The following is a 27873-nucleotide window of genomic DNA, read 5'->3' on the forward strand; positions in this document are numbered from 1 at the left end:
GGCCAGTGCAGCACTCTGGGAGCCGAGCCCAGGCCCAGGTGAGCCTAAGGTTTTAGCCCCACGGCTGGTCTGACCAGCCACCTGCCTGCCGGAGGGACTCCAGATCAGCAGCAGCTGTGGCCCTTTCCAGAATTATCAACACATAGATGCAAAGAACATAATGAGAGGTAAGTGCAGTCTGGACTTTGGGACCCAGTAAGTGAGTGTGTGTGGCTTTTGCCCCCAGGACAAGAAGCCACTGAGACCCCAGCACAGCCAGCCAGCGCCACATGGCAGCTTCAGCTCCTGGCCTGCAGAGTGTAGGGGGCCCAAGCAACCAGTCTGAGGGGTAATTGCTCTTGCTTTAACCTGCTTGGATCTGGATTGCAGTCTAGGTTGGAGGTCCTAAGGCATGTGTCCAGCTTGCCAGAGTCCGTGGAGGCTTCAGAGAGGGCAGCCAGCTAATACCTCCAGCAGCTGAGAAAATCCCAGCATTTGGGTTCCCCTGTCTGGTGGCAAAGTCCTACTGTGGCAAAAAGCCCAGGGGTCAAGTGACTGAGGGGCGACATGACCAGGCAAAGGAAACAAAGCAGACAGAAGATTCCAACATTAGACTAATATTTTGGGGACAAAAAGGATCAAAGCATGGAACAGGAGGAAGACAGTGAAGTGAGAACTCCTGCACCAAAAGCTTCAAAGGAAAATATGAGCTGGTTACAGGCCACAGAGGACCTTAAGAAGCAGATAAGAGAAGTGGAGGAAAAATTGGGAAGAGAAATGAGAACAATGCAAGAAAATTACGAAATGAAAGTCAACAGCCTGACTGAGGAAAATAACACCTTAAAAAACAGACTAACTCAATTGGCAAAAGAGCCTCAAAATAGCAATGAGGAGAAGAGTGCCTTAAAAAGTCGAATTTGCCAGATGGAAAAAGAATCTCAAAAGCTCAATGAGGAGAGTCATTGCTTCAGAAGTAGATTGGAGCAAATGGAAGCTAGTGACTTGATGAGAAATCAAGATGCTGTTAAACAGATCCAAACAAATGAAAGAATAGAAGGCAATGTTAAATATCTCATGGGAAAAACCATGGACCTAGAAAATAGATCCAGGAGAGATAATTTAAAAATTATTGGACTAGCTGAAAGCCATGATCAAAGTAAGGACCTAGAAATCATCCTCTAGGAAGTTCTCAAAGAAAACTGCCCTGATGTTTTAGAACCAGAGGGCAAAATAGAGGTTGAAGGAATCCACTGATCACCTCCTGAAAAAGACCCTAAGAAGAAAACTCCTAGAAATATTATAGCCAGGTCCCGGAATTCCCAGATTAAGGAGAGAATATTACAAGCAGCCAGGAAGAAACAATTTGAATATTGTGGAAACACCTTCAGGATAACCCAGGATCTGGCAGCTTCTACACTGAGGGATTGAAGGGCTTGGAATATAATATTCCAGAGGTCAAAGGAGCTGGGATTAAAACCAAGAATCACCTACCCAGCAAAATTGAGTATCATGTTTCAGGGGGAAATATAGTCATTCAGTGGAATAGAGGACTTTCAAGCATCCTTGCTAAAAAAAACCAGAGTTGAATAGAAAATTTGACATTCAGATACAAGAAGGAAGAGAAGCATGAGAAGGTAAACAGTGAAAATAAATCATAAGGAACGTATCAAAGTTGAACTATTAACATTCCTACATGGAAAAACGGTAATTGTAACTGATGAAATTTTTCTCAGTATGAAAATAGTTGAAGGGAATAGAAATCTATATGTCTATATATGAGGGTATATGGGCATATGAATACTTATGTGAACGTGTGTATATATGTTTACAGGTATACATAGAGGGCACAGGACCAATTTAACAGGAAGGGATGATACTTAAAAGGTGAAATTAAGCGGTGAGAGAGGAATATAATGAGAGGAGATGGGGAGAGACTGAATAGGGTAAACCATCTCATAAAGAAGAGGCAAGGGAAAATGGTTACAATGGAGGGCAAGAATAGGAAGGCAAAAAGGAATGGGTCAACATTCTCATTGAATTTGGCTTGGAGAGGGAATGAAATACACACTAAATAGGATATCTCACCCTCCAGGAAAGTAGGGGGGAAGGGGATCAGAAGGGGGATGATAGAAGGGAGGGCAGGCGGGGGGGGGGGGGGGAAGTTGGAAGCACCCACTTTTGAAAAGGGACAGGATTCAAGTAGAGAATAGAACAAATGGGAGATAGGAGGGAGGGAAATATAGTCAGTCTTTTACAATGTATCTACTATGCTATTGTTTTGCATTAGCTACACATGTACAACCTGTACTAAACTGCTTATCTTCTCATTAAGGGTGGGTGACAAAGGAGGAAGGGAATGAATCTGGAATTAAAAGTTTTAAAATCAAATGTTTAAATATATACATGTATATATATATATATATATATATGCTATTATAAATACTATTTTACATGTAATTGGGAAATAAGATATACAGGCACTGGGGCATAGAGATCCACTATGCCCTACTGGAAAAGTCAAAAGTGGTATGGGAGAAAATATGGGAGAGAGCAGATTGGAGGAGGGGATATCCTGTGGGACTGCTATTTTGGGTCAGTGGGTAGGGGAAAAACAGGGAGAAAATTTCTAACTCAAAATCTGTCGGAAATGAATGATGTAAATCAGAAGTTAATAAAGCATTTGAAAAATGAAAAAAAAATTTTAAAAAAGACTTTACTGGGATTACTGTATATTGACTGAGTAATTGTAAATTTACTAATGATGTAGGGGTAGAGGTTCTGTGTAGTTTCTAATGATTGAATAGGGAATAATGAAGGATCATTGATTGACTAAATGATTGTATTTAGTGATTGATGACTGAATAAGTCATTGGTTTGTAACCTAGTATGCCCCATGAGTGGAAAACTTTGACTATTCTACTTTGTGATTGAATTAAGGATTTTGTGAATGCCTGAGTTACTAAATGATGGTTCTTTGTTCAAAACTTTGTGATCACTGCAGTGGAAACTTTGTGGCCATTTTCTGTGATAAGTTGTTGTGAATGCTGTACCTTGATTTCTGTGAATGTTTTCTTCTGATTTGTTATGGAATAAATAGAGTGTTCACTATACTGTATAATCAGAGCCTTAAAAGCTGTTCACAGTAGCAGTCCTCTGGAAAGCTGTTAGTGCTTGGCTTTATACCTGGTGGCTTCTACAATAAATAAGTGGATTTCAGCTGTGTTAATAATGACCTTGTCTACACACAGAGAGGACTGCTCCTATGTAGAGCTTTTCTTTTTTTTAATAAAATGTTGCTTTTTAATGTCACGTCCCAATGTATGTTCTACCCTTTTTGTTATGCAACTCTAAAAAAATAAAGTTAAGCAAAACAGACACATTGTCCATGTCTGACAATATAGGCTTCATTACAGGGTAGATGTCACCACCTTTTCCTGTCTGATGAGAGGAGGTAGATTAAAGATTGGTCTCTGCATTGACCAGAAATTAGAAAAAAATCTCTGGTTGTTTTCCTTTATGTTATTACAATCATAAATTGTTCTCTCAGCTTTGCCTACCTTCTCCTGTGTCAGTTCATGCATGAAAGGGTTCCTAAGTTCCTCTGAATTCTTCATACTGGATTTTTCTTATTGCATTACATTCATGGAATGCAATATATTCAACCCATCAATGGTCTCTTTATTGTCACTATTATTTTTTGGTTACAATAAATTTGTCACAATTAATGTTCTTGGTTAAACTTCTAGAAGAAATTGTGATGTCATTTCAATTGTACATTTCCTATTTTTTAAATTTCCATTTGCTTAATTCATAGTTGTGTCATTTCAGAGTTAACTTCACATCTCTTTTTTCCTTTTTTTTTTTACTATTAGTTCTGAATCACTCTTCTGATTGTATACAGATATCTGATGCAGAGATAACTCCCACATCAAAAATAATTCCTTTCCTACCTGTTAAAAGATAATCTATTTTGGGGTGGCTAGGTGGTGCAGTAAATAGAGCACTGGCCCTGGAGTCAGGAGGACCTGAGTTCAAATCTGGCTTCAGACACTTGACACACTAGCTATGTGATCTTGGGCAAGTCACTTAACCCCAATTGCCTTGCCTTTTTCCCTCCAAAAAGCAAAAAAGAAAAAAAGATAATCTATTTCATTTTAAGAAACATCATATAGAACTAAATAGATTACATTTTAAAATGTTTATAATCATTTAATTGCATTTTAGAGTGAATATTCACAGATCATATAAAAGAAAGAAATCTATTTTATTTATTATTTAACAGAGACCTTGTTAGATGCCTCATTTTATTAAGTTACTATTTTATATTTTTCTAATAGTTTCAGTGTAAGTAAGACATTGGCAAAAAAAGTGAGCTCATATTAAACTAATCCTTTGTTTTTCTTACAGTAACAACAGGAAGAAAAGCAATGACCATTGTGCTTTCCTTTATATTCTTTGCCAAGCCATTCACATTTCAGTAAGTACTTTTGTCTTCTACAGTTTTCTCAGTTTCTATGTAATATAATGCATATTTTCCCTTAAATAACATTAACTCTAGCTTTTGTATTTTTTCTCAATTTCTTTGATGTCTTAATTTTAATAGTATTTTATTATGCTTTAGAAAGTATTTTATAATGAATCCTTTTGCTTGAACCTCTTATTTGCAGATATCTCTTTACCACTCTTATTTCACTTTTTGTATAAATGTGTTCTGTTGAAAGTAGCGAGCATAACTTGAAATATTGAATGCTAGTACTGTATGCAGTATATGTTATTGGGAATAAGTGCTTGTTTTCTAAAGCAAGAATTCAGGATTTTTCTTCTTAGTATAAGGAAATCATGTAGAAGTCCCTAAAAAAAGGTTGGTATTAGATTGCTGTCATATAGAATACATGTCAATATTTCATTACAGTCACTTTTTAATACCTTATCATGGTATGGCAGCAGTCCTGAGCTTTTGAAGACTGAGCCAGCAGAGGAAGGTTCTGACACTTCTTAGGGGTCTTTGTCTTTTGTCTGAGGCTCAGCCAAGCCAAGTTCATCCACAGGCCTCAGGGTGTGTGTTGTATAGACCTTGAAACTTGCATCAATGTAGGAAGCACCTATACCAATGAGATCAGTGATCCTTGATCCCACTTGGAATCAACATTGTCTTAAACTTGCTTATAGAAGGAGAAGCTGCAACCTGCAACTCCTAGACATCACACTCATCTAAATTTTAAATCTGTTTCAGTTGCCTTAGAATGAATTTCCATCATTTTACAGATGAGGAAACTGAGACAAACAGGGTTAAGTAACTTGCCCAGGGTCACACAGCTATTAAGTATCTGAAGCCAGATTTGAACTCAGGAGAATGAGTCATCTTGACTCCAGGCCTGGCACCCTATCCACTGTACCATCTAGCTGCCCTCATACATATTTTTATATATGCAGAAATAGAAGTTTTCTTGTTGTACTTCAGTTGTCAGTTAACACAAACACAGACCCATTGGGCAAAATAGCTACAGCATACAATGTGTATGGGAATTTGCCTGGTTTCTCTTTTTTTCCTAAAGATACCTTTTTTCATGCCTTTTAATCTCCCATCTAGTAGTTTTTTAGATTAAGTCATAACTTCTTAAACTTTTTCCACTTGTGGCTCTTTTTCCAATTTGCAGCTTTCATTGGTATAGTGTGACCTTAGGGCATGCACAGTGCAAAGTGCCAAGCTTTGTATTCAGAACCAAGGATGAAGTGAAGTTATGCTGTGTAATATGGGCAAACGCTATCAGAAACACCTCAGGTTGATTTTTAATTAATTTTTGGTCATTGCACATTCAGAAACCTTTAACTGTTGCCACATTTTTTGGTCACAACCCACAATTTAAGAAGGACTGCTCTAAGTGACCTATGACCAATCTCCAGGCTCTGAGGCCATACACATCCTTTGATTGTATTTTCCAGACCTCCTGGAAAGTTTGGGTTTTGAACCTTCAACCATTATTCTGAAGAGTTCAAAATGTACTAAATGTTGCACTAAAAATGAAGAATGGCTTTTCTCTAGAAATAGGAAAAAAGACCCTGTACAGTAGAAATCTCAGTAAGTGAAGTTGCAGAATTTTAGGACTGAGGCTAGAGGAACTAGAAGAAGCTAGAACACTAGAAGAACCAGACACATGAATTTAAACACAAAAAAATTGTAGTTTTATTTTGAAATACAAATTTTCATCTGCTATCTCTTATTTTCTGCATGAGTTGAAGCTACTTGGTCTTTGAAGTATTCTTAAATTCCAGTCCTTCTGGTATAAGCCTAACCCCTCAATACACACCAAGGCCCAGGTTGGCCAGTGACTTATCAGAAATCCCAAGACTTCTAAAGTTGATGAACGTAGAATCTAGTGCTTTTTCCACTCCCCTAAGGATACTGTTTAATAAAAGTAATAACAAGTATGAATGATAATATCAAATAATATAGTAATTTAGTAAACTTCTGTCTTTGAAGGTAAATATTATGTGTACATAGTCAAGTTCCTTTGTTTACAGTGAATTGTTACACTGATATTCTTTTACTCTTTTTTTTCCCTCTCAGGTATGTTTGGTCTGGTTTACTAGTTGTGCTTGGTATATTTCTAAATGTTTACAGCAAAAATATGGACAAAATCAAGCTCCCATCACTGTATAGTCTGTTAAATAAGAAATTGGAAGACAGAAAGACAAGGACGTTGGCACAAACAGTATAGGCAGTAATTTGCACTGTCTCAAATGGAACTTTTTTGAGGGAACAATTATCAATACACTTTCCAAAGGGATCTTTATAAAAACCAAAGGAGTAGGAGGCAAGCTGTGCTTTGTGGCTTAAATATGGACATTTTTATATGAAATCAACCCTCTCTTCAGAACATTTGAATTCATTTTACTTTTGAAACATTCAGCAAAGCCAGTGTGTAGCACATTATGAGAATAAAATATCAAGATGAAGGACCGAAGTACTTGGCAGCTTATTGAGAATTTCTCCTGGAAATGGAACATTGCAAGACCAAGACCAATGTGGATATCATATTTATGTCATATCTAAAATACCATTGATATGGAATTCATAGACTGTCTTGTCTTTATTGTTTGGTTGTTTGGTTTGAGTTATTAAAATTGATTTTTTTGTTATTATGATACTGGTGACCAAATTTATATATTAAAGTCTTAGGAGAATGATTATTTTAAATAAAAATATATTTAATGATTTGTAATGTAATTATGTATTAAAGTTGAAAATGGAAATTAGATTGTCTTTAATGAAACAAAAAATTGAGGGATTTTTCCCTCACTTATAATTTCAAAATCTATTTTCCAATGACAGCATGCCTTTTAATTATTCTGTGAAATGTGCCTAGGCTATCCATAGGATTCACCTTTATGCAACAGTTAAATGCATATCAATGGAAGGAATTGTTTCTGCCCCCTAGGATAGTTCTAAAAAATTAAATTATCCCAGAAGGGCTCATTCACTTAAGATAGAAAAAGTTTTTCTCAAAATGATTATAGTTTACTTTTCTCACAAAATGTGAGTCAGCTTTGAAACAATAAAAGATATGATGAAGTTAAAGTAGTTGAAAGTTTGGTTTATTTTTCATGTATAAAAAAATATATACAGTCATTTACATAATAGAAAAATATTTTCTAGGCTATTAAATGTGCTATTTTAGGTACAATGACGTCCACTAAAATGCTATTTTAATGTGTCATTAAAACAGGGATGCAGCTTTTGGGATGACCCTGAGGTTTTGAAGTTGATGCCAGGGAGGTACAAACTCTGTCAGGTCCTAACAAGGGAAAAGGGCTGTGCCTGTGGACCTGGTGCCAGCCTCACAATGTTTGGAGTGTCACATCACCAGAAAAGTTGCCACCAGGTAATGTTGATTTTGGTGGGGGCAGGGGTGAAGGTTTGCCCACCACAAGTCATAAAGAACTTTTACCAAAGTGTAGATGGAACCATTCATATAATATTAAAATATCGGCAAAAAGACATAGAGAACTGTGTCCACTAACAGATCACAGCCTTTTTTATTTTTCCAATTTTTTTAAATTTTATTTTATTTTATTTTTGCTTTTTGTAGGGTAATTGGGGTTAAGTAACTTGCCCAAAGTAACAACGGCTAGTGTGTGTGTGTGTGTGTGTGTGTGTGTGTGTGTGTGTGTGTGTGTATGTGTGTTAAGTGTCTGAGACCGGATCCAAACTCAGGTCCTTCTGACTCCAGGGCCAGTGCTCTACTCCCTGCACCACCTAGCCACCCCTTTTTTTTCCAAATTTTTAAAAAATGTTAAACAAATATTAAAACTTAAAAATACTTAATAAGAAAAGAAAATGAAACATTATCAGCTTAAATATAGAAGAAAAAAAAACATGTGCACAACAGAACATAGGAAGAGGATTCAGAATATATAGCAATAATTTACCATTTCAAGAAAGCCTATATATGAAATAATCTGCATTATGTTGAAAGCTGTCCATCTTTTCTTTGCTTCCTTGTTGGTTGTCTTTTGTTTTCTGGTGTATACTTTTTACTTTGTTCCTTTTTCTCCTATCTACTCACCACCCCAAGGCTACAATTGAGTATTAATATATTTATATATAGTTATGGATATATACATACACACACACACACACACACACACACACACACATATATATATATGTAAAAACAGCCCCCTTTTCCCCACCTAATCTTTCTCTTGGACCTCATCTGTGTAAGATAATTAGTCTTTTAACTGTTCTTGAACAGTTTTACCTTATGAAGTCATATCATTCTCAGGTCTTGCCCCAATCTTTCTTATAAGCTACATACTTACTAGTAACAATCTTAGACATAGGTTTTACATTTTCCATACATAAAAGGTAAACATCCTATCCTTATTTAGTCGCTTGTAATTGGTCATTGGTATATATGTTATATTTCTCTTGGCTGTTGTATGTCAAATCTTCTATTGAGTTCAAGTTTCTTTTTTTAAAGACAGTTCTGAAAGTCTGACAGTTGACTAAATGTCCATTTTTTTCATTCAGAATTATGCTTAGCCTTGCTGGGTATGATATTTTTGGCCAGAGGCCCAGTTCTTTTGCATTTTGATGTATAGTGTTCCAAGACCTACGATCTTTTAGCGTTGCCAATACTAGGTCTTGTGTGATTCTAATTGTGGTACCATCATACACAAATTGTTTTTTTCCTTGTTGTTCATAATATTTTGTCTGATCTGGGGGTTTCGGGATTTAACTATTTATTTATTTATATTTCTGTGAATTTTCCTTGTAGGATCTCTTTCAGGGGGTGATCAGTGTTTTTTTTTTCTATTTCTACTTTCCTCTCTTGTTCTAATGGTTCAAGTCAATTTTCTTTAATTATTTCTTTTATTATTGTATCAACAAGATTCTTTTTCTGATCAGAACTTTCAGGTAGTCCATTTATTCTTATGTTTTCTCTTTTTGATCTGTTCTCTAACTCTATTGTTTTTCTTATGAGATATTTCACATTCTTGTCTATTTTTTCATTCTTTATAATTTGGTGTTTTTATCTCTTTATCTCTTATAACTTTGCTGATTCTGCCTTGCCCAACTCTGATTTTCAAGGAGTCATTTTCTTCCTTAAGATTCTGGATCTCCTTTTCAAATTGGTTGACTTTTTTTGTCATAATCTTCTTGTTTTTCTTATATTATTCTTATTTTTCTTTTTAATTTTTCCTCCATCTCTCTCATTTGACTTTTAAAGTCTCTTTTTTTAATTCTTCAATGAATTCTTTTTGGGCAGGTGACCATTTGACATTACTCTTTGGAGTAGAAGAGGGTTTCTTTGCTTCAGTATCCTCCTCTGAAGATGGACCCCTGTCTTCTCTATTCCCAAAGTAACTCTCTATGGTTGTATTATTTCTCCTTTGCCTGTACATTCTTTTAAAATAATTTAGTTTGTATAATCACCCCTAGTCCTGGGGTATGAGGAATGGTGCCTCTGGCCTCTGTTCCTCTTCAGTTCTCCCCTCTGGCCTTAAACTTAAACCAAAACCTCTAGACCCCTGTAAGTGCCCACAGCCGGAGGAATTCCTATCCCACTTTCTGCACTCACCGGGTGTAGCTGGTTCCTTTTCACCCCATTCCCCACTCTCCAAAGCACGACTGGGTCTGGTGTTCTTTGTCAGTAGAGGTTCCTTTGATCTTTCTCCGCTCTCCGCTCACTGTAAAAGTTCTTGTGTCTGTGGCCCAGGTAGCCTCTCAAACCAGCTAACCCCAAGGCTTGCCACTTGTTGTTTAAGTGGCTTGCTGCTAGTTGTTAAAGTGGACTCTAGTCTGGAGGTTTTTACTCTTCACTGGTAGGAAATTTCATCCTGAGATTTTTCTTCAGGTCTTCTCTCATTGTCCCAGGAGAACCCCTATTCTACTCCTCTACTCTTATTTGTTTTCACAGCTCTATGTTTGCCCAGAGGCGCTATTTTATCTCTTTTGTGGAGGAAAATCTTGAGAACTTGAAATTTTCTGGTTCTGCCATCTTCCCAGAATCCTCTCCTCACAGCCTTTCTTAATAACTAAATTCACAGTATCATAGAGCCACAGCTAGAAGATCATCTAGTCTAACTCTCATTTTTCAAATGAGTAACTAAGGCTGAACAGGAATAAATTTCTTGTCCAAGATCACAGAAGTAGTATCAGAAGTGGGATGTGAACCCAGGTTCTCTCATTACAAAACTAGTACTATAGTGAGGTATTGAGCCACACAGAAATTAAGGGCCTTGCTTGGGGGAACACGGGCTACGAGTGGTAGCAGCAGCATAAGTAGGTGTTCTTAACTCCAAGGCCAGGACTCTGTCCTTTCAAATAGAAGTTGAAAAATATAACACTTAGAATTTGCTTATATTTAGAATAATCTGACTTTTTAGCCATTTACTTCTAATTATACTAACAGCTTTTCAAATGTCTGATATATGACCAAAACCTATTTAAGACAACTAACATAAATTGGATTTCCCAGAACAAATAATATTGGTCAAATCAATTCTGTCCCACTAGATTATTTCACACAGGTTTAGACTAAGTCAGTTGATAAGTATTTATTAAGTGCCTTCCATATGCCAAGTACAGAGGAGATACAAAAAAAAAAAAAGCAAAAGATAGCCCCTGCCCTCTAGGAGCTCACTGGAGGAGACACAGGATAAATAAGTAATGGAGAGGGAGGCCCTAGAGTTAAGAGGGATTAGAAAAGGCTTCCTTAAGGCTTGTAGTCAGGAAGTAGAGATGAGAAGGGGGAGCTTTCCAGGCTTGAGAGACAACCTGAGAAATTGCCTTGAGCCGAGATGGTATGTCAGGCTCTGCTCAGGAGGCCAGGATCACAGTATGAAGACATTGTAAGGAATAAAAAGACTAGAAAGGTAGGGGCAGGACTAAGCGATGAAGGGCTTTGAATATCAGAGGATTTTATATTTAATTCTATAGATGACAGAACACGTGGGGTACAGGCCCAAGCTGAGACCTTTTCCTTTTACCCCAAAAGAATTTTAGTCCCATTTGTCCATAGTCCCTGGGGAACCGCTGCCCCCACCTGGAATTCTCCCTGAATTTTCTCACTTCATTTGACTTTTTTATGCCAAAATCTGTTACCCTTAACCTATCCTAGCCCTCCATTGTCAATGACCTCAGGATTGCCTCCAGCTGCTTCCTACCCTTGATCCCATCAGGATCCCATTCTCTTGGTTCCTGGAATCTGACCTCTAGTCACCCCAGTCCCATCAAAATCCTCCTTAGAGTCCTCCTCAAGACCCTTCCTATATCCCTTCTCTAGTCACCCCAGACCACTTGGCTACTTCTAGTTCCCTCCCATAATCTTTCTGTATATAAGATCTATCTTGCTTCCATAAAGGGGGTCAGATTAAATCTAGCTGACATTCAATCTGGTGAGTTTGTCTTATACAAGCATCACAAATGCTTAGGCTTCTTAAGAGTACACTCAGTATGTCAAATCTTTAATAAACTTTGTTTTTCTTTGCCTGAAAGAAGGCATGGGTCGAGTTCATTTGGGCAGGACCCAACATGTTGGTATTTTTGGGGTCCTAAGCACCCCTTAACCCCAACATTTTAAACCCCAACAGAACCACTATAGTTGGGAGACAGGTTGACATGGTTGGACCTGTGCTTTGGAAAGTCACTTTGGTGGCTGAATGGAGGATGGATTGGATTGAGGAGAGACTTAAGACAGACAAACGTACAGACAGGCTATTATAGTAGTCCACAGAGAAGGCAATGAGATCTTTCACCAATATGATGGTAATGTCAGAAGAAAAAGTGGGGGTTATTTGAGGGACGTTGCAAAGCTGAAATCAAGAGGTCTTGGCAACAGATTGGAGATGATTATTAACTTTGTCAATTATTACATGCTTTTATCATAAAATTTCTGATGATGGCTACTTAATGAATGAGGAAGGTATAATGACTGATCATCCAATATTTCAGATTTTTACCTTCTTAATTAGTCACTTGTGGGCTGAAAAGTTTAATTCTAATCTTTTAAAATTGATCTAATTGCCATATTTAAAAGCAAGATGACTTTTAACACATATTTGTAAATTTATCATATTGTTTTGTAAATGAACCTTGAAAAATCATCAGTTCTACCCCTCTTGCCTTAGAAGATGGATAAATAAAACTGTCCTCCACCCTCCCCAATCCATGTAAAAAGGGGACTCTAAACAAACTTTGGAGCTGCAGAACCCACAAAATGACACAGAGAAGCTAACCTCCCACTGAGAACAGCCCGGCAGGCCGGCAGGAATCGGCCAGCGCAGTGCTCTGGGAGCCGAGCCCAGCGAGGCTTTAGCCCCAGGGCGGGCCTGCCGCCTGCCAGAGGGACTCCAGATCAGCAGCAGCTGTGGCCATTTCCAGATTTATCAATACATAGATGCAAAGGACAAGGTGAGAGGCCAGTGCAGTCTGGACTTTGGGACCAGTAAGTGGGAGTGCATGGCTTTTACCCCCAGGGCGAGAAACCGCTGAGACGCCAGCACAGCCTGCCAGCGCCTCTTGGCGGCTTCAGCTCCTGGCCTGCAGAGTGTAGGGGGACCAAGCACCAGTCTGAGGGGTCATCGCTCTTGCTTTAACCTGCTTGGATCTGGATTGCAGTCTAGGGTGGAGGTCCTGGGGTGTGTGTCCAGCTTGCCAGAGTGTGTGGAGACCTCAGAGAGGGCACCCATCTAATAACTCCGGCAGCTGAGAAAACCCCAGCGTTTGGGACGAAAACTCCCCTGTCTGGTGGCAGAGTCCTACTGTGGCAAAAAGCCCAAAAGTCGAATCATTGAGTGGCAAAATGAGCAGGCAGAGGAAACAAAGCAGACAGAAGATTCCAACATTACACTCCTATTTTGGGGATAAAAAGGAGCAAGGCATGGAACAAGAGGAAAACAGTGAAGTCAGTACTCCTGCACCAAAAGCTTCAAAGGAAAATACAAGCTGGTTACAGGCCATAGAGGACCTTAAGAAGCAGATAAGAAGGAGGAAAAATTGGGAAAAGAAATGAGAACAATGCAAGAAAATTATGAAAAGAGAGTCAACAGCCTGACTGAAGAAAATAATACCTTAAAAAACAGACTGACTCAAATGGCAAAGGAGGCTCAAAAAGGCAATGAGGAGAAGAATGCCTTAAAAAGTCGAATTTGCCAGATGGAAAAAGAATCTCAAAAGCTCACTGAGGAGAATCATTGCTTCAGAATTAGATTGGAGCAAGTGGAAGCTAATGACTTTATGAGAAATCAAGATGCTGTCAAACAGATCCAAACAAATGAAAGAATAGAAGGCAATGTTAAATATCTCATGGGAAAAACCACTGACCTGGAAAATAGATCCAGGAGAGATAATTTAAAAATTATTGGACTACCTGAAAGCCATGACCAAAGTAAGGACCTAGAAAGCATCCTCCAGGAAGTTCTCAAAGAAAACTGCCCTGATGTTTTAGAACAAGAGGGCAAAATAGAGGTTGAAAGAATCCACCGATCACCTCCTGAAAAAGATCCCAAAAAGAAAACTCTTAGGAATATTATAGCCAGGTTCCGGAATTCCCAGATTAAGGAGAGAATATTACAAGCAGCCAGGAAGAAACAATTTGAATATTGTGGAAACACAATCAGGATAACCCAGGATCTGGCAGCTTCTACACTGAGGGATCGAAGGGCCTGGAATGTGATATTCCAGAGGGCACAGGAGCTGGGATTACAACCAAGAGTCACATACCCAGCCAAACTGAGTATCATGTTTCAGGGGAAAATATGGTCATTCAGTGGAATAGAGGACTTTCAAGCATTCTTGCTGAAAAAACCAGAGTTGAATAGAAAATTTGACATTTAGATACAAGAAGCAAGAGAAGCATGAGAAGGTAAACAGGGAAAAGAAATCATAAGGAACCTATCAAAGTTGAACTATTTTTTTTTTTTTTGAAGCACTTGGGGTTGGGTGACTTGCTCAGGGTTGCATGGCCGGTTGTTGTTTCTGGGTGTGGTGCTGGGTGTCTGGGCCTGGATTTGATCTGGGTCGTCCCGGCACTGGAGCCGGTGCTCTTGCTCGCTGAGCCACCTGGCCAAAAGTTGAACTATTAACATTCCTACATGGAAAAACAATAATTGTAACTTATGAAACTTTTCTCAGTAGTTGAAGGGATTAGAAATATATATATAATATATATATATATATATATATATATGTCTTTATATGAGGGTATGCGGGCACATGAATACATATGTGAATGTGTGTATATACTTTTACAGATATACATAGATAGAGGGCACGGGACCAATTTAACAGGAATGGATGATACTTAAAAGGTGAAATTAAGAGGTGAGAGGAATATAAGGAGAGGAGATGGGGAGAAATAGAGTGGGGCAAACTATCTCATACAGAAGAGGCAAGGGGAAATGGTTACACTGGAGGGGAAGAATAGGAAGGCAAAAGGGAATGGGTCAACCTTATTCCCATGGAATTTGGCTTGAGGAGGGAATGAAATACACACTAAATAGGGTATCTCACCCTCCAGGAGAGTAGAGGGGGAAGGGGATGAGAGGGGGGATGATGGAAGGGAGGGCAGGCTGGGGGGGAGGGAAGTTGGAAGCACCCACTTTTGAAAAGGGACAAGATCAAAGTAGAGAATAGAACAAGTGTGAGGTGGGATAGGAGGGAGGGAAATATAGTCAGTCTTTTACAATACATCTACTACGTTATTGTTTTGCATTAGCCGCACATGTACAACCTATACTGAACTGCTTGTCTCCCCAGTGGGGATGGGTGGCAGGGGGGGAAGGGAATGAATCTGGAATTGAAAGTTTTAAAATCAAATATTCAAATATATATATATATATATACATATATGTGTGTGTATAAAAAAAGATTAAATGGAGTGTTGTACCTGGAAAAAAAAATAAAAAATGTTTGCTTTAAAAAAAAAATAAAACTGTCCTTTGGGGGAGAAGTGCCTAATAAAAAAGCTGCTTACACAAATCCTCAGTAACCTGTTATAGAGTTTCAATTGCCTATGTCAAAATATTATTTCTTTTACAAAACATAATTGCTTAAGTTAAAGTGTTCCTCCCTTTCACAGTTTTCATTTATAGTAAAGCTTCATGAAATCAGACTTATGGGAAATGCTAATATGAAGTTATAATCTAAAAAAATATTTTTAAAGAAATACAGTATAACATTACCTACAGTAGCACTAATTAAAGACTTACAAATTGTTGTCAAGTAGAGGTCTTAACCATAACTACTTTAATGAATAATTAAGATTTATTTACAATTTAAATATTAAATACCTCTTTGCAAACAGACAATATTGAATATTAGAAAACATTTTCTTATCGAAGTGGGTTAAAAATTGCCCCCATAATCTTGCTTGCATTATTGTTGTCTTATTTTCATTATTAATGAGTTAAATTCAGCAAATACCTTTAAGTATTTAAGTACTTTTTAAAGTTGTTTTTAAGTTCTCTTGAAGTTCTATTTAAGTTCTTTTAAGTATTTCATTCAATTCTTTCCTTTTAGAACTACACCTGTTTGAAACTATGCTCTTATCACATTAGTGTACTATCTATTATAATTTTTAGATTATCTGTCTGCTTCTTTTTTTCAGCACATAACCCATTTTCCCTATCATGTATTTGAGCAATTTAGTTTTCCCTTCTTCAGCCACTCTACTGATCTCTCAACTCCTTACTCAGCTTTTCTTACTCTGAATTCTTCTCTTCTTTCAAAGTTTGACTCAGGTGCCACATTCTCCATAAATCTTCCCTCAGTCTCCTCAATTGTTAGTACTTTCTCCTTCCCTGAATTACTTTACATTATTTGTTTATAGGTTATAGCAGTGTATGTGAGAGTGAGCTCCTTGAGAAAGAGACTACTGTCTTTAAATCCCAGAATATAGCATTGTACTTTGCATATGAGAGGTACTTAATAAAATAGTTGTTTTTATTAGATTATACAATTTATCAAGATAACTTAAAATTTGACTCAATCTCCTGTGTTTCACACCCCTGCCCTGAAAGGTAGAATCTTCAGAATGGCTTAATAGGCATTCTTGCCAGTAACCCAGATTATGGAAAAGATGTCAGTGATATTCAGCTAGAGATTACCCTTCCCAAAATACCACCAGTGTCCCTCCTATCCCATCCCTGCACTTTGAGGTGGAGCCACCAAAAACACTCTTTTATTGTCTTTGATATATTTACTAACTGTGATATAGTGTCAAATACACTGGAATTGGAGAAAGAAGACTGAGACTCGTCTCTCTTGAACTTAACTTCTAGGCCTCATTTTCCTTCTCTATAAAATGAGGACATTACATTGTACCTCAGATCCCATCCAGTCCTAAATCTATGAAACTAAATGACTTACTAAGAAGCATTTTATATTAGCCCTTAATGAAATTTATCAAAGCTAATGTAGATGACACGTCTAGATTTAACAGGTCAGTAATTTTTATCTTAAGTGAGATTGGATTAGCATGACAGACCTTGATCTTTATGAAGCCATTCTCGTTGGTAACCAGCACCATGCTCTTCTCTTCAAGGATTTCGCAGATGATTTTTGGCACCACCACCCAGCCTTAAACTGCCCCCAGTCAGTTTAGGATTTAGGTTTACAAGTCTAATGACCAGGTTTGTTTTTCTCCCCTTTTAAATATTAACAATGTGTTGGCTCTTTTAAATCTTTTAAAAATTTCTTTATCTTCCAAATTCTTAAAAATAATAGCAGCTTTCTCTTCCCAATCCCATGCCACCATGATATCTTTGGGATTCTAGAATACAGACAACCAGGATTTCCAAAATTAGGTGAATCTATATGATTTAGTCTATCATCTGACTGTCATCCACTTAAACCTGATTTCTGCATTTCCCAATCTCTGTGCTCTGTTTTTATTTGTTAGCTCCCAAAGCACTCCAGGTATAAATGGAAAGGACTTCTTTAATTATCACAAGTATCTGAAAGACTTGATATTCATTACTTTGTCTCTAAATCTGTGTTACTTACAAAAAAAAGATCTTTGTGAATGTAAGATAAAGCCATAATTCACTGTCTGGTCTGTTGTTTTAATTTCATGGCATGTAGTTAGAATACTTTTTACTCACTTCAGTGAGCTCCTGTTGCTTCAGAGTAAGCTCTGTATTACAAGGGGTTAGGAAAGCTTACCAGCAGTATATGACTTAACACAGAATTTTCCAAGAGTTTATGCCTCAGATGTGTATCATTCAATAGTTAACCATATAATATAACCAACCACCAAATCTCAGAAAAATAAATAATTCCTTACTCTATAAATTGCTCATTTCCATTATTGCAGTCATTTGAGAATGAGTAGTGACAGAGATGCGTAGTCATCTAAAGGGCAGCTTCTTTTGCTTTGATTTCTCACTTTTCTATTCCATGGGCAACCACAGTGTGAGGGAAGAACAGAAGACGGCTTCATCAGTTGTTTACACCTTAACACAAGATCTTAATGCACAGTACTATTTGGGGAATTATTGTGGGGATAGACAGCATGCCATAATGGATATTGTGCTGTACTTAGAACCAGGGAGACCTCGGTTCATATCCTGCCAATCCTGCCAATATTTGCTAGCTGTATGACCCTGGGCATATCACTTAACCTCTTTGAGACTAGTTTTCTAATCTATAAAATGAGGTTAATAAATAGTATCACCTAGTTAATAATAACAACTAACATGTATATAGTGCTTTAAGGTTTATAAAGTACTTTTCAAGTATCCTATTTTATTCTCACAGCAACCCTGAGAGATAGATGCTGTTATTCCCATTTTAGGGATGAGGAGACTATGGCAAACAGGCTGTGACTTAACACAAAGTAACAAATGTAGTAAGTGTCTGAAGCAAGAGTTGAACTGAAGTCTTCCTGACTCTTTGTCCAGTGCCCTAACTAGCTGCCTTACAGAGTTGTTATGAAGATCAAAATAGATAATTTATGTGAAAGCATTTGGCCAATCTTAAATTGAGCTATTATTATGATTAAGTAGAATTACATTTACATATATCATTGTTTATGTCTTAATCTACTTACATCAAGTTCTATAAGTATAGTATATACTCCATACCAAGGTAAACCCTCCTATCTGCACAAGTGATCCCGTTCTGTTCCGTCCCTTCCAGCAGATTGCACCCTCTATTATCCCCACTGTGTCATTTATCTTCAGTCGCTCCCAGTCAAATACAAATAGCATTCAAAGCCTTTCATAACCTAACCACACATACCCCCAAACCTTCCCAGACTTCTAGTTGAACCCAACTACACACTCTTTGATCCAGTGATACTGGTGTCCTTGCTGCTCAATGGACAAGACGCTACATTTCTTGGCTCTGGGCATTTTCTCTGCCATCCTCTAGGCCTGGGAGGCTCTTCTTCTTCATCTCCATTTCCCAGCTTCCCTGGCTTCCTTCATGTCATACCAAAAACCCTACCTTCTTCAAGAAGCTTTTTACAATCCCTCTTCATTCTAGTGCTTTTCCTCTGTTGATACTTTCTGTTTGTCCTGTACCAAGCTTGTTTGTACGTTTGTTTTTTGCGTATCGTCTCAACCTTGACTTTGAGTTCCTTGGGAAATGGGACTTATCTTTTGCCTCTCTTTATATTCACAGCACCTAGCACAGGGTCTGACACAGAGTAGGTGCTTAATTAAAGCTTATTGACTTGACCGAATATACTTCAAGAAGAAAGAAAATGGGAATGGCAATAGTTTTTAATTATCTCATTATGTAAACATTTTTTAACTGAGAAAATATTTCTGATCAGTAGGTATCAATACAATATTCTTAGGCTCAAAGGAGGTAGATGAGAAGCTTATAATCTAATGAAATAGAGCACACATGAAAATGTTTGATTCAAACATAGCCAGGTGTAGTCATAATGGTTTTCTCTGTTATAAGTAAAGGGAGTTTCTGAGTTTACATGAGGAGAATGTGGATGAAAGTTATCCACAGCTTTAGAAAGTTGATTATTAGGGCTGTACGTGGGGAGAGGCTAAAGGCCAGGGTACTATCACAACAGTGTTGAAACCAGGTTCTTGTGGCCTGAATAGAACCATGGGTATTGAAAGATAGGCTCAGGGGAGGCTAGGTGGTGCAGTGAATAGAGCACTGGCCCTGGAGTCAGGAGGACCTGAGTTCAAATCCAGCCTCAGACACAACACAAAAACTGGCCATGTGACCTTGGGCAAGTCACTTAATCCCAGTTGCCCTTCCCCCCAAAAAAGCAAAAAAAAAAAAAAAAAGCTCAGATTAAAAAGAAAATCATCTCATCTAAATCAGAAGATATTAATTTAAAGACATAATAGTTATTCATGCTCTAACAGCTACTAGATACCCTTCTAAAAAGTTTTTTTTTTTTTGTAATTACCAGTTGACCAATACCTTTAATGATCTGTCATTCACATAAAAACAAATTGAAGGTAGTATCATCTTATACTCTGGGTATATAACTGTTGGCAAGACTGCAAGCTCAAAACTCTCTACTGTTGCTTCTTTTTTCCCAATAATGAGGTGTCTCAGGATGCTCTAACCCAAAGTTTGTTACTGTTGATAAAAATTAGAAGCTAAATCAGCATAACAATTTAATTAGTTCATCTGTTTGATTGTTACACAGTAGACTCAGTGTATTACCTTTCTTTAATTAGTGTTCCTAATCTGTCATTAAATAGTTGACTCAATCCATCACCTTTCTTAGTTTCATGATTTAAAAAAAAAATGTTATTGCCTTGCAATGTCCTTCAACCCAGTATGATACTAAATGAGTGTAATTCTTCATATTTAGATCACTGTCTCACTGGACCAGATATAGTTTTCATCATACCAATATATGAAGAACACAAGTCTTTTTAATAGTTTAAATAACTTAAGTATTAAAAAAAAACTAGAAACAAAATAAAATGTCTATACCTGTGCAAAACTTATGGCCAAAATTCTCATTTCCTTTTATCTCAGAACTGCCTATAGAATGTATAAGGAGGCAGCATGACATAGTGAATAGGGGGCTTGCTCTGAAGGAAAAAAAAATTAAACCTAGTTTCAAGCTCTGCCACTGACACATCCTGGCTATGTGACCTTGAGCAAATTATTTAATCTTTCAGCACTTTAGAAGGCTCTAAATTGCAAAACAGTTACTGATCATTAATAGAGGGAATTTCTTGAGAATTCACCACATTAATGAAATAATTAGGTCTGGACCAAAAAAACAAAATGTATTTCAGATATTCAGAGACACTAGTTACTAAGGCAATGTCGGCCAGAACACAAAGGAGCCAGAGGAGTTTGATCCATCATGTACCATTTTTCAGGTCCTCTTATAGATAAGTCTTAATGTCATCTGTAACTTTGACTTACTGGTGTCCACCATCAGGGGAAAATAGTTAACTCATTAACTCATAAGCCCCATCTTTTGTAGTTCTATTATGAAGAAAGTTAGCTTGAGCAAGATAAAGTCTTAAACCTTTTCTAAAACTTATGTGAAAATATTGAACAAGTCTATCAGTATTAGTCTGATGGAAATCCATATATACTTGCAAATCAAACTATCATGATTATTAGCATGGTGTCGTGGAAAGAGCCCTTAACTAGAAATCAGAAAACCTAGTGACTTAGCCACTAACTAACTTGATGAGTGATCTTGAGCTAGTCATTTAACCTCTCTAGATTTCAATTTCCTCATTTCTAAAATGAAAGAGATAAATTAGATTGTCTTGAGGGTCTCTTCCAGCTCTAAGATTCTAAATTACTATGTTGGAAACAATTGAAATTGATTGAAAAATTAATCAACAAACATTTATTAAATATCTACTAAATGCCAAGAGTCCAGAACTAATCTCTTTATTGAACTCCAGTTCCACATCAGCAATTGCTTATCAAGTATTTTGATCTGGATATAGCATGGGCATCTTAAACTCAATTTGTACAGAACCAAACTTGTCACCTTTACTCCCAAACCCCAATTATTCCCCTTTCTCCAAATTTCCCTTTTTCTGTCAAGGACATCAACCATCCTTCCAGTCACCCAGGTTCATAACCTCAGAGTCACGCTCAGCTCCTCATTCTTACCCCAAATATGTGTTCAATTGCCAAATCTTATCATTTTGGATCTTTTGCATTTGTCCCATTCTCCTTACTCACAAAGCCATCACCACTGATGTGAATTATAACTTCCTAATTAGTCTCCATACCTAAAGTCTCTGCTCTCCAATCCATCTTCCACATAACTAATCAAAGGGATTTTCCTAAAACACATATCTGCTCATGTAATTTTCCTATTGAGTAAGCTCTAGTGTCTGTTCCCTCTAGGATCAGATATAAACTCCTCCATCTAGCACCAAAAGCCCTTCACAACCTTGATCTAACCTACTTTCCCAGCCTTATTACACATTACTTCCCTTTGTGTACTCATAGGTCCAAACAAACTGCCTTTCTTGCTGTTCTTTATAAATAACACTCCTCCTGTCTGCCATGCCTACAATGTACTTCCTACGCATCTCTGCCTTTTTAGAATTCCTGGTTTCCTTTAAAATTCAGGTCATGTAACCTTCTACATGCAGCCTTTCCTATTTCCTCCAGCTGCTAGTGTCCCCCCCTCTCCAAAAGCAGGAAATCAATATAAGTTTATCAAGAATAAATTGAAATGATGTTTCTTTCAAATGATGTGCCTTTGGATGCACAATAAAACCAATCTTTTCAACTCCTTTATTTACCTCTCCAAGGAGTTCAGCTGAACTAGCTTTCAATTTACTTGCAACTTTCTATTGTCTTCTACTTTCATTTATAGTAAGAATGTTCAGATTAAAAATTTAGTACATCTGTAGTATAATGGGTTTAACTGGCTGGCCATTGTGGTGGTCAGTCCTTAGAGCATGTGCAGTTATATTCTGATTAATTTCAATCCAACCGCACAGAAACCATGAGCCTACTTCTGGCCAAGAGCTATTTAAGGGGTCATACTGTGATGATGAAAATGATGTGGAGCCAGAAGAACTGATTTCTCAGGAATTGCTGAGCCAGAATTGAGTGTTTATGCATACAAAAGTTGTGACCTATCCATCTCTCAGCCTCTTTCCCTTTTAGCGGAGAGTCTGGTGGGTAGACTGTGAGCTACCAGATTGAAGGTAGGGAAGGGCAGCTGGTTTCATTACCCATAGCCACCATGTATTGTGAGCATCTTATGTCTCTGTTTCTTTTGTATTTATTCTTTCCTGAACGCAGTCAAATGAATATTTGGAGATGGCCCTATTAACCTGATGATTTCAAAAGATGAGGTCCCACCAGGGCCTACAAGTCATAGCAGCAGGTGCAGAAACAGTAATGGCTGATGACAGACTGATGCATATGAATGTTAAAAGATATCACCTGAAGACTATGGTAGCTTTAGGGAGTAAGATCCTTCAGGACAGAGACAAGTGCCAGCTCTGGACTAAAGATATAGACCTCAGAATAGAGGGCTACATCTATGGGACTTCATTAGCACTCCACAAGGGGTGAAAATGGTACCCTGGGCCAGGAGTCAGGAGGTCCCTCTATTGCCACACATCATTTAAGTTTGAGCCCACTCTCCCCAGGACCTTGTGTGTACCAGTAGAGAATATGCCTCCAGTCTAGAGGGGGAAGGTTTTGTAACTATTTTATGATATAATTCCTCAGTAAATAAAACTCTTTACTCTAAGCTAATAGAATTCAACTGATTAATTGTTAATGAGGAATATATCTATTTCTGACCATGAGTGATTCTAGCAGTCAATACTATGGTTGGTACCATTGGCAGTTGATGAGCCACAGCACAAGAAACCCAGGGATGCTCAGTGTTCCACTTATGAGAAGCAGTAATAGCTTTACCCCCTGGGAATCCCATCCTGTGAATGTTAGTGCCCAGTTGAAGCAATAATTCCAGAAGGGTTGCTACAGTAGACTAAATACTACTTATTCACTATGTCGGAATTTCACATTTAGAGTTTCAACAGTGTTTCTTAAGGTCTAAAATCTTTATGTTTCTTAACTTCATCCATCCCATTTTTGACCATTTTGTATTTCTCCTTGTTGCATGGATTACTGTGGGCAAATAATTCAAGAAGTACATTTAACTAGGCTGGTCCTCAGATGACAAAGATATTCTGTCACAGCTACAACTGGGGTTGCAACCCACAGTTGAAGAAGCACTGGGGTTGTGAGTAGAAAAAGTTGAAGAAGCCCTGGTCTATTCTGCTAAGTGTATTCTGAGGTTTTCTAGAGCTTGACAGAATAACCCAGTGTCACCTTCATGCTACAATAAGGCATCAGAGTAGGATTACTTGGATACTGAAGATGGGCAATGAGCAGGACCAGAATTTAACAGCAAGAGGAGAATAGGCTGGATTACATAGGGAAATTTCGTAGTATTTTTAATGTCTCAAAGCAGCTGCCCAGGATAGAGAATCATCTTTTTGTTTGTTTGTTTTCAGCTGCCAAATGTTTTGTATAAGGAGAAGGAATAGATAAAGGTACAACAAACAAAGGACACTAAGCAATTAGGGGGAGGGGATAGTTTCTTTGGATAGAAACAAGCCTTACAGTTCACATGACCAGATGCTGAAACAAAATCTCCTTCTCCTCCTTCATGCAGCCCTATCCAAAAGTAAAAAGAAATTGTCTACTAGCTTAACAAAGATACAAAGCAACTCATTTTAAACAGACAAGCAAGGCGAAATGTACAATTCTTCACTACACATGCCCCAAAATTTGGGGGAACAGGTAAGATGAGGAGGAGGGTACTCCTCAGCATACACTCTCGTTATCTGCAACTCTAATGGGTCATGAAGGAAGGGAACCCAAACCCATAAGTCCAGTGCTCTGATCAACTATTCTTATGATTCCTCTCTAATAAAAGAAGACAAAATTAGTTCTAGGCCCATATTTTTTAATATCAATATTCTTTGGATTGCAAAATACCACAATTTCTGAGGAATTTAAATTTTAGATCATCCAAAGGAATATGGAGAGGTACAGTGGGGGTATGAGTAGTCTGCAGCCCATTACCTATGAAGAAATATACAAGACAAACTTGATAAGTAACATCATTTGTAATAAGTATAAGAAGAAATGGTGGGAAGGGGAAGAACAAACATTTAAAATGCACCGGTTATGTCCCAGGCATTCTACTAAACCTTTTACACATATTTTCTCATTTGATCCTTAACTTGAGATGGGTGATATTGTTATCCCCATTTTAAAATTGAAGAAAATGAGGCAGACAGAAGTTAATTGACTTGCCCAGGGTCACACAGCTATGAAGTGTCCAAGGTCAAATTTGAACTCAGGTCTTCCTGACTCCAGGCCCAATGTTGTGGCAACCTAGTTGGTTGGACTGGTAGAAAAGCCCCTGGTATGTTGGTGAACTATCTATTGAGGATTTATGAAAGAAATGGACGAGAGTTGTACAGAATAAGAAGATGTTGATAGGGACAGATGAAGCTTAGATGGCCTAGTGGTAGGTAGCAGTACATAAACTCATGTCCACAAACTTCTCCATGTAAGCCAGAGCAAAAAGAGGTTCCAGACTAGCACCAGGGCACTACTAATGGGAAAGAAGCAAACCAGCAGCTTTGTTCCCTGCTACCCAGTTCCAGGTCACAAATCCAGGGCAGACTGAGAAAGAGAACTGCGCAGGGACATGGCATTTCAAGTAGGGAGGTCCTGAGCAATGTTCAGGACTCAATAACCATAGCAGTAGTGTGAATCAGAACTCATTCAGTCTCAGTCTTACTTCCCAACCTGCAGAAGAATAACCAAGGCAAGAATCTCAGACCAAAGGTGAGCCTACAATTCTGCTGCTCTGAACCAAAAGAGCTCTCCAATTGGAAGATAGGGGAGGAGTCCAGCAGCAGTCTATTCTACTACAGACCCAAACCCAGGTCATTAACTTGTAGAGCTCATACGTGTGGAGAGGGAGTGGAGGAGGAAGAAAGGGATTGGGCAGCAATCAGACTTTGCCCTGGATCAGACCACTTTAAAAGCAATGAAAATTTACAAGTCCCCATTCTGTCACTGAGATCCTAGAATAACATAATACTCAGTGCCTCCAAGAAAGCAGCAGTAGGACCAAGGCAGACCTTCCCTCCAGAAGCGTAGCAGAACCCAGCCCTAAAATCAAGTCCAGTCAGGTAGTAGATTGTAAGAATGGGCAAACCAAAAAGAACCCTACATAACGAACTCTTAAGATGGCAGGGATGTTCAGTACACATTTACAGAAAAGAATGGCTCCAAAACATCTACAAGCAAAACCTCAAAGAAAATACAGCTTGGGCACCTACATAACTAGATTTGTTTTTAGGGTGTAAATCAGTTTATTTTTTAGACTGAGACAATGTTTACAATAGATAGGCAGAACAAACTCTTTAACACTGAGAGTGAGTTAGACTTTTTCCTCCTAGAATTGTAGGGGAGATAATTTTACATGCTGAAAAAGATTATTAGAAGACTAGAAAAATTGGGGGCCAATGCAGAAGTATGGATTGATGACCCTCTCTTCCTGTTGCCATTCAGAGCTTAGTATAAAAGTGAAGGTCTGAGCCAGCCTTCTTTTCATAATCAGAATCAAACCTCTCATTCTGGGCTACAGTGAAGGTGTTCTTTCAGTCTTACCCTTTCTCATGAAGGGAGAGATGGAGTGGTCCAGGATTTCTTCAGGGAGGGTACTATAGTTGGTCATGGGGTTCTCCTTTATCTTCTTGAAAGATGTGTGTTGGACAATTTGGTCTAGGATATCCTCTGGCAGTGGCCATCCCACAAATTCTGTGATCTTCTGAATTTCCCTCTTGATATCCTTCTTCATGTCTCTCAACTCCCACCATTCCTGTACGTGCTGGTATCAGGAGCCATAGGATACTTTCTCAGTCATAAAATTCTCCAGAAAGTCTTCCCAGGTCCCAGGATCAGGGTGTACCTTTGCCATCTTATAGAAGTTGAAATAGAAGACTGCCACATCTTTGGCATTTCTTGCCACATAGATGATCTCAATTTTCCAATCCAGCAAAGCCTGAGGGAGCAGTGACAGAAGCAAGTGAGTCTTGATTAGTAGAGGTACAGGTGTTTCCTTTAGAACCTCCGTGCTTGAGGGGGTTCCTGGGACCTTGAATTCAAGAAATGGCACTTGATCATAGATTGGAGCCTGCTGGCATTTCTCCTGGTCACCCCAATGGTAGATTCTGTCTAGTATCTCACTTACCCAAATTGTTCCAGACTTGGGGTAGGTGCTGATAAGAACACCATCAGGCCAGACCTTAAAACCCTTCGTTGGCTCAAGAATTTCAGCAAAGTACTTGAGTGGAATACCCTTCACGCACACCAAGGACATTCAGGAGCGGTCTTGGATCAGCTCCATCCTGAGTTTTCCAGGATCTGGAGATATACTAGAGGGGAAATCAGTGTCTTGGAGTGAAGACTACACAATTAGATTCTTGAAAGAGATTAAGCAGGAGTTTAGAAAACTTTTTAAAATATTTTTTGTAAATGGAATTCTAGCACTTGAGGGGAAATTGGAAAAGAAATGAAAGCTATGGAAGAATTGAAAAGGGAGTTAGCAGCTGGGCACAAGAGATTCAAAACCTAGCCCAAGCAACAACTTCCTGAAAATTATGGTGAGTCAAATAGAACCCAATGACTCCATAAGGCAATAAGAAATACTAAAAGACAAACACTGGGAAAAAATAAAAGAAAATATAAAGTACCTCAAAACAAACACAACTGATCTTGAAAACAAATTGAGAGGGAAAAATTTAAGAATTGCTGGACTATTTGAGTACTACCCGAACACCATAACAAAAAGCATCTAGACATCATAGTTGAAAAAAATCTCAAAAGCACGTAGATGTCTTAGAACCAGAGAACAAAATGGAAATTGAAAAAATCCACTAGTCACCTCCTAAAAGAAATCCTAAAATTAAAACTTCCAGGAACATCATTGCCAAACTCCAGAACTTCTGGGCCAATATTTTTTTTAATTGCAACTAGCCATAAAGAAAGGTTTCAAGAACCAATGAGCCATAGTCACAATCACAAACAATTTAGCGGCCATCACTGTAAATGAGCAAAGAGTTTGAAATATGACATTCCAGAAGGCAAAAAATATGAACTTACAGCCAAGAATAACTTACTCAGAAAAACTGAATATAATACAACATGGGGGAAAAATGTATCTTTAATGAAATGGAAGACTTCCAAGCATTCCTGAAGAAGATAAGAACAGCATAAAAACTTTGAAGTTGAAACACACAAGTAAAGAGAAACATAATTATATGAACATGAATGAATAATGATAAAGGACTAAGCAAAGACAAACTGCTTACATTCAGATATGGGGAGATGAATCATGTGTTCCCTTTGGCCCTATCATC

General features: G+C 38.0%; 1 protein-coding gene and 1 pseudogene across 2 annotated transcripts in view; one reads left to right on the plus strand and one right to left on the minus strand.

Moving 5' to 3' along the window:
* Positions 1-7558, plus strand: part of SLC35B3 (solute carrier family 35 member B3) — a 55877-nt gene extending 48319 nt beyond the window's left edge. For both annotated transcript variants that reach the window (XM_069103516.1, XM_069103517.1), the window contains exons 9-10: positions 4387-4456; positions 6548-7558. In XM_069103516.1, the coding sequence (XP_068959617.1) occupies positions 4387-4456; positions 6548-6698 (221 nt within the window). In that variant the 3' untranslated portion in view covers positions 6699-7558. The remainder of the gene's footprint in view (positions 1-4386; positions 4457-6547) is intronic.
* Positions 7559-26019: 18461 nt separating this feature from the next.
* LOC138173428 (sulfotransferase 1A1 pseudogene) lies at positions 26020-27652 on the minus strand (annotated as a pseudogene).
* Between the last annotated feature and the right edge of the window lie 221 nt (positions 27653-27873).

The sequence above is a fragment of the Petaurus breviceps genome, unplaced genomic scaffold (assembly GCF_028583685.1).
Source record: "Petaurus breviceps papuanus isolate PSGF00001 unplaced genomic scaffold, PetGlider_PUasm1.0 582, whole genome shotgun sequence".
Lineage (NCBI taxonomy): Eukaryota > Metazoa > Chordata > Mammalia > Diprotodontia > Petauridae > Petaurus > Petaurus breviceps.